The 10,022-nt window shown below is 53.0% G+C and overlaps 1 protein-coding gene across 1 annotated transcript; it reads right to left on the reverse strand.

The window, feature by feature from the left end:
* Positions 1–5,975: 5,975 nt before the first annotated feature.
* On the reverse strand, positions 5,976–8,198 carry LOC139597966 (protein FAM133-like). The gene is made up of 4 exons (XM_071443792.1): positions 6,852–8,198; positions 6,632–6,756; positions 6,141–6,194; positions 5,976–6,020 (listed from the first exon to the last, which is right to left on the reverse strand). Exons 1-4 carry the CDS (start codon positions 6,868–6,870, stop codon positions 5,976–5,978), a joined length of 243 nt encoding a protein of 80 aa, XP_071299893.1. The 5' UTR covers positions 6,871–8,198.
* Positions 8,199–10,022: the final 1,824 nt, after the last annotated feature.

Raw genomic sequence — 10,022 nt, forward strand, 5'->3', positions numbered from 1 at the left:
CAGCGGGAGAGCCCAGATTCCTATCTGGCTCATTTTAGTCTCTCGAGCCAAACATCTTGGCAAAGAGGTTGGCAGAACATTATCAGCCAGCCTTGGAACAAGTCCCACATAAAATAGATGGAGATGTCTTTTTCCACAGCATGGGCAGTCATGTACAAACTACATACCCCAAGGAGAGGATACAAAACCAGATCAGAGCTGTCCCCATTATCCAGGGGGGAGGCCCTGGGATGGGTGACAAGACCATGGGCTGTGGTGCAGGGTGCTGTAAGTTTGCCTTGATGCCTTGCAATTATTTTATTGGTATTTTTATTGAAGCTGAAGATCCTCCATCTATAGGAGATCCCAAGGAGGAGCCCAAAGTCAGCAGGGTTTGTTCAGCACCACCTAAACCATGGATAACAAAGTGACTAAAGGAGGAAAAGTCATAACAAGACAACTCCCTGAGGATGCCTCTACATTGCAGCAAGGTCCACCAGTTCCAGGAAGATTGGTGTCCAGAGGGAACTGCATCCCCATGGGGCAGACCTGGAGGTCACATCACCCTCTGCATCTTCAGGCTGGGGAGAGCAGATTTGTAATCAGCCTTTCCTGCAGGGTCAGACAGAAGCTGCCCCTTCACAAGCTGCTGTATGTCCGACCTGTGGCCCAGGGTGACACCATGGTGGCCCATCACTGCAGCTGGGGACTCTCCAGCTGCCCTGCCCCACTCTCTCACCAGATCTCATGGCCTCAGCAAGAAGCGAGTACGTGCTGCCTCCCTCATTTCTTCCTTTTTCCCTTTTTCCTGTGCAGCTCCCAGGCACCTGGCAGAGATGCCAGCAGGGCTGGCGGGCGCCCAGCGCTTCCAGAGGAGGCTGCCAGTGGCACAGGGTGGGCTCTGCAGCTGGCACAGCCTGCTCTGCAGGGACACCTCTGCCCTCTCAGGCCAGATCCGGGGGCTGACTTCCTCATCCCTTATCCTGGCTCCTTATTCCTTCAGCTCCAGCATCTCCACCACCCCTGTGTGTCCTTCTTGGTGAGGACAAAGAGCTCTTGCAAAGCCAGTGGCTCGATTCCATCCAAAAGCTGTGTCTGGCCATGTGGAGAAGGAAGCACCTGGAAGTCTCAGGGAGAAGTGCAGAGGGCTCTCAGGGTGTCCCTGCAGTTTCCCTTCCCCTCAGCCAGACAGAATGAAGCCCTAAACACACCCTGGGCTGGATTTCAGGCAGGATGAGCAGGGCTGTTCTCTCCCACAGTTATAAATAGCGGCCTGTTGTACCCCTGGTCTGTTCACAGCAGTGGTGGCCTGGGCAGAGCTTTCTGCTCAAGGAGCAGACAAATATTTCTGTCTGTGCCTTTTTGTTCCACGGGCTGGCTGGCCTCCACCTCTGGTGCACTTTGAACAGCAGGTGAATCATGTTTGGGTAAGCCCGTCACCAGCTCCTCCTTTCATAACGCGCGGACGTCACGGCTCTTAAAGAGGTCAGGTTGTTAGTGCTCGGAACATTTGTCACCCAGAAACCTGTCCTGGGGAATCTGCCAGAGCAAATTGAAGGTTCTCCTTCAAAAGAAGCCTGGCACCATTCCACTGTGGGGTTTAGGAAGCTATTGCAGTGAGGCTTGGGGAGTAAGGAGCCTGCTCTGCTCTTCTGAAAGAGCAAATGCAGAGTCCTAGAGAGGTTTGCAGGGGAGGGAAAGGTGCTGGGAAAGATGTGCGTCCTCAGCATCATTTTTATGACAATTAATCCCATGAATAAAGCTCTGCTATAACTTTTACCTGCTAATTAACATAGCAAAGAGTCTTAGTTTGCAGATATTCAGAATGAAGGGATAAGTTGTAGAAGGATGCAGCACAGAGAGGAGCAAGTCTGAGTGCTGTGCAGGAAGCAGGAGCAGGGATTTCACCTTCCAAAACAGCCTTCACTTGTATGACTCCAGTTCCATTTGAGTTTTGCTTTTCTTTTTATTCAGCTCAAAAATAGAAGAGTGGTTTCATAGGAAACCTCTGCCCAGCACTCTGCAGAGATTAGCAGATCATAAGCAGGGCTGCAGGAATCAGCTTTTCTGGAAAAGTGAGGATTTTTAACTGTTCCCATTTTTTAGTGGAATGAAAAAGCAGCTTGAAATTTTCCATGAAGAAGGTCACTTGGGAACAGAGGAAAGATTTCTTTTTGGTCTCTACCTTAGAAAGCCTTGTTTCCCTAATAGGACACTTTATATAATAAAGCCCCTAGATGCAAGATGAAAAGTCTCATCACAAAAAAAAAGGTCCAACCTTTCTGTTCTGAAATTTTTGGCATTTACAGAAAAATGCCTTTATTTGGGGGCATCTCTGCATGAAATGGTATAGGAAACAATTCTTTCTGCACATCTAAACTCTCTTGGCATCTCTGCTGCTCTGAGGCCCCAGACAGCCACGTGCTGTGCAGGATCCCTGCAGGCACCCCCAGATGCTGTGAGCAGGGGCAGCACAACCCCTCCTGCTCCCCGAGGACCAGCCAAAGCTATTATATAAATTTGTGTAAACAAGACTTGCTTAAGTAACTCCACGGCTGCCAGTTCCTCTTGCTGGTCTTTTCCTACTCCGCCCCTGCAGAGCCTGGTGTGATGGGCATTTGGCCCAGCTCTGTGCTCCACGCTCCTCTCCCAGCCAGATGAAGACACAGCAGCTCCAAGGAGCCCCTGGCTGAGCCTTGCAGATGCTTCAAGCAGAGGAGGTGGTTAAAACATGGGGGGCAGTCAGAGTTCAGAGATGGCTGGCACATCTCTGGGCAAACACTCATCCCAGCACACCAAGGTCGTGCTGGGGGATATGTCCTGAACTGACTGAAGGTCCTCAGCATCCCCAAAAGCCAGATGCTCCACCTGCCTCTTGCCTCCTCCACTGAGTGTTTTTAGAGCCATAATCCCCGTGGCTGGTGTGAATGTTTGTGCTCTATGCCCATTCATGCCACCTGGCTTCAAGCCAGGGCTGAGATGCAATGAGGAATTAGGGACACCAGCGAACGTGAAATGGTTTTCACCTCCACAACTTTTTTGGGCAAACTTGGCCAGTTCTATGAACGGAGGACAAGGGCACAGAGGGGAGAGGGCTATGTGCAGGGCAAGGTGCTGAAGGCAGGATGGAGAAGCTTGGCTGGATGCTCACACAGCCCATCCCTGGGTGTGTTTGGCTCTCTGCCCTTGTGCCACAGGGATCTGGCTGCACAGGCTGCATTGGCAGAGAGCTTGGTGCAGTGCCTGAAGCAGGGACTGTAAAACACAAGCAGCAGCAGGAAGACTTCACCTGGCTTGGTGCTCACCATCACCCAGCACTGCAGGGAGTGCCCAGCACTGGCCCTGAGCACGTGAAGATGCTGAGATTTGGGGCAGTGTGAGGACGTGGCTGTGGGGTCAGCTGCAGACAGATATTTGCAGGCTCCCATTTTGGCAGTTGGGGCACAGGGCACAGAGGACAATGTCAGGGCTTTTAGATTAAATACCTGACAGCTGGAAAGCAGAATCCCACTCCAGTGAGATGCAACACCTCTCAGTTCCAACTGAGCATCTACAGGCAGGCTTCACCTCAGAGTCTGGCACACCATGCTTGAAAGGTTTCCAACCTTTATCTTGAAAAGCAAAGGCAAGGCCTCTCCTTTTCATGTCCAAACACAGAATTTATTCCAAGATATTCCCATCCTTTAGTAGCATGGCCTGAGGGGACCGTAAAATTCTGCAACTCCATCTACTATTTGGAAGTAGTTTGTGTCTTGTGCAAGAGTCCTGTGTGCTTGCACTGAGGGAAAAGTAAAATATGTAAAATAACCCCACACAGGATTATTTTACATTAATGCACCCAAGGGCTCATGAAGCAATAAGGCAGTTAAAATCAATCCTTTCCTGCTGAAGCCAAACCAGCTCACTGAAACCCAGCTTAGCTTTTGGGACTGTTTGTTTTTCCCATCTTCGTGTTTTCCCTTTAATTTTTGTGCTGGATAATTAAGACAACATTCCTCAGCATCTTTCCTGCTGTTTGTTGTGCTTATACAAGAGCCGGCTGCATTTGTTCCACAGAAAGAACATCCAAGGCCACATTCTGTGGTTTCAAGTAAAATCCTCCGCGGTGCTGACTTTTAATCTCGAGTTTCCCTGAAATCTGCATTACTCAAGAAAATACTCATAAAAATAGACTCCTTAAGGGAAACAAACCAAGGCAGCAACACAGCGGGGAGAGCTCATGCTCAAGTTTTCATTGAAGTTTTTATTGGTGGTGAGGCTTCTGGGCTTGGCCTAATACTGCTGGCAGCAGCAGTGGGTCGGGCTGCTGGCCCTGTGTCCCCCTCTGAGGTCCCTTTTCCTGCAGTATGGACCCTGCCAGCATCCAGGGCTCCTGGAGTGCTCCGTGTCCCTGGAGTGCTCCTTGTTCCTGGAGTGCTCCTTGTTCCTGGAGCATTCCTTGATCCTGGAGCGTTCCTTCATCCTGGAGCGTTCCTTCATCCTGGAGCGTTCCTTGATCCTGGAGCGTTCCTTCATCCTGGAGCGTTCCTTCATCCTGGAGCGCTTCCTGTCCCCCATGCTCTCCCTGTCCCCAGTGCCCTCTCCCTGTCCCCAGTGCCCTCTCCCTGTCCCAATGCTCTCCCTGTCCCCCATGCTCTCTCTGTCCCCAATGCCCTCTCCCTGTTCCCAATGTTCTCCCTGTCCCCAGTGCCCTCTCCCTGTCCCCAATGCTCTCTCCCTGTCCCCAATGCCCTCTGCCTGTCCCAATGCTCTCCCTGTCCCCAATGCCCTCTCCCTGTCCCCAGTGCCCTCTCCCTGTCCCCGATGCTCTCCCTGTCCCCAATGCCCTCTCCCTGTCCCAATGCTCTCCCTGTCCCCAATGCCCTCTCCCTGTCCCCAGTGCCCTCTCCCTGTCCCCGATGCTCTCCCTGTCCCCAGTGCCCTCTCCCTGTCCCGATGCTCTCTCTCTCTGTCCCCGATGCCCTCTCCCTGTCCCCAGTGCCCTCTCCCTGTCCCCATGCTCTCTCTCTGTCCCCGATGCCCTCTCCCTGTCCCAATGCCCTCTCCCTGTCCCCGATGCTCTCCCTGTCCCCAGTGCCCTCTCCCTGTCCCCAATGCCCTCTCCCTGTCCCGATGCTCTCCCTGTCCCCAGTGCCCTCTCCCTGTCCCCGATGCTCTCCCTGTCCCCAATGCCCTCTCCCTGTCCCCAGTGCCCTCTCCCTGTCCCCAATGCTCTCTCCCTGTCCCCGATGCTCTCCCTGTCCCCAGTGCCCTCTCCCTGTCCCCGATGCTCTCCCTGCCCCCGGAGCGCTGCGGGAGCCTTACAAAACAGCCGAGCGGTTATGAAACCCGTGGCCCCGCTGCCAGGCGTCTCATTCCCGGTAGATGGCGGTGCCAGCTCATTTTTCCTAATTTTTCCCACTTGTTTTTCTCCTGGCGCCGCGCCCGATACCAGCGCTCGGCGGCTGCGGCGGGGCTGGGGATGGATGAACAGGCGCGGCCCCTGCGCTGGGGTCAGCGCTGCAAAAAGAGAGAGGTTCGTCGGCTTTTCCCCCCCTATAACTGCTTTTTGTTTGTTTTTGATATATTTGAAATCAGTTTTAACAGCTCCAGCACAGCTCCAGGTGTCTGTCCCTGCTCACGCTGCTCCATCCCACAACAAACAGCGTGGAGGGCACGGGGAGATGTTGGTGATGCACATCTGGAGGGACTCTGCAGAGCCCACAGAGCCCACAGAGCCCCTGCATTTCTCTCCAGACTCTGTCACAGCCTTGTACAAAACCTGCTCGCCCAGGTCCCCACCTATTATTGCCTTTCTTGAGTGCTTCCTTTTGCAGAAGGACAGATAGCACTGGGTAGGCAGTGGGACTGGGTGAATAAATAGCATTTTTCTTTGGAGATCACAGCATCTTTATTTGGCTAACAGTGGCCCAGTCACTCTCCAGCCCAATCTGCCATTTCCATCTCCACCTCCTCAGCATGCCCAGGGCGTGCACTGCTGCTCCAGCATGGAAAGCCTAATCCTTGTCTTCCTTCTCATCATCCTTGGCAATGCCTTGGTCCTGGGGCAGAAATAAAAGGGACAGCATGTGAGGGGAGTGCCCAGTGTCCCACCCCAGGTCTTTGGGAGCATCCACACTGGGTTTGTAGGTGCAAACCCCACAGGGCTGGGCTGAGGTTACCTCCTCTGAGTCACTGTCAGAGCTGCTGCTCCTGTCCTCTTCCCCATCTCCCTGCTGGGGTGAAGAGAGAGGGAAGAGCATCACTGGGAGCCCTGGCAGTTCAGAGTCAGGAGTCAGAGGGATTTCTGGTCCTGTGGGTGTCTAGAGCCAGGCTGGGCACCCCTGGTGCTGCTGTGGAACCACGTGTGACCATGGCAGCACAGAGCTCTCCAGAGCCAAGAGCAAGGATTGCACAGTGTGTGCAGTGCAGGCAGCACCACTGGCCACACCAGCATCCCATTTGGAGAGAAAAAGGAGGGAGATCTAACTCGGAATGCTGGGAGCAAAGAGACAGCTGTCTGCCAGTGGAAAAGCCATGGGCACTGGGATTTCTAGGCTGTGGGCAGCACAGCTCCATCTACTGCAGGTGTGGGTTTGCCATGGCTCAGACGTGGCTTCCCTTTACAGCCAGGATGTAAATGGTTCTGCAGAAAACTCTATCATTCCCCTACCTTTTCTTCTTCCTTCTTCCTCCTCTTCTGCTTCTCCTTCTCTTTTTCTCCCTCAGTCTTTTCCTTCTCCTTCTCTTCCTTCTCTTTTCTGTCCTCCTCTTTGTCCTTATCTTCCCGTCCAAACCCTGCAGCAGGGCACAGAGGAAGGTTCATTGCCAGCCTGCAGCTTCCAGCTCACACAAACCCTGCAGGTGCCCCTGGGCCCACACCAAGCACTCACATTTCAGGATTGTCGACATTTCACCAAGGCCAAAGAGCTCTGGGGCACGAGACAGTCACACCTAGGGAGCAGAGAGGACCTGAAGGAGCAACAGGAGAGTGGAGGAAGGTGAGTTTTCCAGGGGTGAAAATGCCTCCCTGGAACATTCAGTTTTTACAGAGGCCCTGTGTAATTCCTACCCCCCAAAACAGCAGGGACAATCTGTGCATGACACAAAACCCAAAAGGACCAGACCTTGTGCCCACCCAGGCAGACCCCTCTGCCCAGGAAAGCAGCAAGTGGAGAGGGATGGAGACAGAGAAATCTCAGGGCAAATGTGCAGGGAGATGTCTTAACCCCCCCACCATGAGCAGGTGCAAATTACAGAAGTATTTCAAATTAAATGAGGAAGAAATAATAAAGAGCAGGTGTGTGGACTCCTAAGAATCCCCAGCAGAAAGGACACCTTCCCTGAGGGACAGGGTGATGGCAGAGAGGGAGATGGAGACAGCAGCAAGCAGAGAAGAAGCCGAGAGCAAGGGTAAGAAAACTCCCAAGCATTGATTAGGTGCCTGAAAGGTGACAGATGAAAAGAAAGCAAAGGAAACAGCTTGCTTTAAAAATAGGAAGCCCAAACAAAGCCTAAGAAATAGCCTGGGCAGGTCAAACCCTCCCTCATACACAAGCAGGGCAGCAGGGGTGAGGGGATCAGGTCCCTTCTGCTCACTGGAAGAGCAGATCCACCCCTGTGGCAGCAGGCAATTAGGGAATAGTTTCTCATCCAGCCAGTGTTGGAGGGAGTCAGAATATTAATGCTTCCTTTTAATGGTTTTTAGCCACAAAATGACATCATCTGGCCCTTTTGAAGGAGCCAGTTGCAGCCTGTGAGCTGATAACATTGATTTGTATTTTCTAGGCAGGTTTTTAAAGCCCCAGGATGCTGCAGGGGAGCAGGAAGCCAGTGGGGTTTGGGGTGGCACAGGGGGAGAGGGAGTTTGGATGGATGGGAAGGAAAGGAGTGTGGGAAGTGACTGATAGAAGATGTAATCAGAGCAAAGTTAAAATCTAATTAATAATGAACAGCAATCTAATTCATCTCCGTAATTAAGAAGTGCAACTACTAATTGAAAATAATCACATTTTAATCTGAAATCATTAAAAAGAATCAAACATTAACAAAGGAAAAGGCAGCCCTGGGAAGGGATAGAAGGTGGTGCAGGTGATGCTCTGACCCCAGGTCCTGCTCACCAAAGCTGCCCCGTGGCTCCCATGCTGTGCCCAGCCCCAAATCCATGAGGATTCCCCTGCCCTGTGCCTTCCCTGCCAGAGGGGAGCAGTTAGGGGAGGCACAGGCCACAGATGGGTACAGACAGGGATGTCACAGAGGTGGACATGGAGCTTTGCACTAGGAGATGGACAACCAGACCAAAGTCCAGCAGCCAGGTTGGGAGGGGATGGTTCCACCCCAACACATGCCAAGAAATGCCTCTGTGGAGGGTTAAATCCCTTTAATCCCCCCCCTGCATTGCTACCTCTGTCCCTGGGGACCAATCCTGCTGATTTCCAAGAGATGGGGTGGGCTCTGCAAGCCCTGTCTGGGGGAGCCACCCAGCACCTGTGCAGATCCTGCCATGGGTGCTGCCTCCATGCCAACCCTCAGCTTCTTCCTCTTCCATCCCAGCCCGGACCAGCAGATCTGGTTTTGCCTGTTCCTCTGGAGCCTCACATTTCACACAGGCAGGTTTGCCTGCCCCAGATGAGCTGGTTTCCTAAAGCCCAGGCAGAAAAACCAGCAAAACCCCGAGAGCAGCTGATGGTCCCCATGGAGCAGCTGCAATTGTCCATGGCCAAGCTGGGCATGAGGTGCAGCTGGCTCAGAGCAGAGCAAACCTGTGTATTCACACCCTGCTAGGAGAAGCCTGAGTGTGCCTGACCCCTCCCCAGGCACAACCAGCTCACACTGAGCCCACTCCCATCTCAGCCAGGGGACTCAAATCCTTCCCACAGAGCTCAGGCCCCCATTGCCATCCCCAAGGACCACGTGGAGCTGCCCCAGGGATGCTCCTGCTGCACCCTCATTCACCCCCTGTCCAGCTCTGCTTCCCCAGCCTGTAAAACACACAGGTGAGTCTCAATTCCCTGCATGGCAAAAGGGAGAGAGGGAAGGGCCTTACCTGGAGCTGAAAAAGCAGTGATCTCCTGGATGCCTGGCTGGCAGCAGCCAGGGCTCCGGGTATTTGAGCGTTGCGGTCTCCTCCCCAGTCCCACTTTTGGAGCAGAAAAACTGGCTCTGCCATCCGTCATGGACAGCACATGACACCGGAAACGTGACCAGTCCCACTGCTACCCACAGCAGGCATTGCCTCCAGCACAGGCACAAAGACCTTTTGCAAGCAAGTCAGGGCAGCTCTGGAGGCTGCAGACATCAATGGGAACCAGGCCTGGGTCCAGGAGAGCACTGGGGACTCAGTCTGGGAATGTGCTATGGTCAGGAACCTGCTGGAAGGACGGAAAAGGGGCTTTGGAGGATGCCTACTGTGGGTGGGAAGTGTCAGGCAGCTCCAGGAGGTCCAGGCAGAGCCCAGCACTCCCAGCTCCCTCCAAAGCTTGTCCTTGCTGGCTTTCACTCCAACATATCATTAAGTAAATACCTGTCAGCAGAGAGCAGTTACCAGCACGTCTAAACACTTGCATAATGTGCCTTCCCTCTAATGCAATGCCCTCATTTCTAACAGCACCAGTAAGGGATAATAACAGTAACAATAGTGTCAGAAAGGGCTTGTGTACCCAGCTAATTTGTTTTCCCCACCTAATAAAAGGAATTAGCTCTCCTGTAAGATTTGTCCCATTTAACGCCTTCAACTCTACAACAAAGTTGCTCCCACAATCATTTGACTTTCATTTACAGTAATTGCAGGGTGTTTGGAGCCCCCTCCAACAGAGTGAACCTAACTCTGGGTAATCCATGCAGGGAGCAAGCAGCTCTGCAGGAGTCACTTGTCCCAAAAACCTGGCTATTTCTGCCCCAGACCTGCTCCACCACAGCCTGCACTGGCCCCAAACCCAGAGCAAGAGTCCCATTGGCAGGTTTAGGTCAGAAATGAGGGATGGGTTTTAATGTCCAGGGGGGATAAATGCTGGAGCAGCTCCGCCAAGCTGGTGGCAGAGTCTCTGTTGCTGCCCAGTTTACAA

This window comes from Agelaius tricolor, unplaced genomic scaffold (genome assembly GCF_023055355.1).
Source record: "Agelaius tricolor isolate 1412-34295 unplaced genomic scaffold, bAgeTri1.0.p SCAF_18, whole genome shotgun sequence".
Classification (NCBI taxonomy): domain Eukaryota; kingdom Metazoa; phylum Chordata; class Aves; order Passeriformes; family Icteridae; genus Agelaius; species Agelaius tricolor.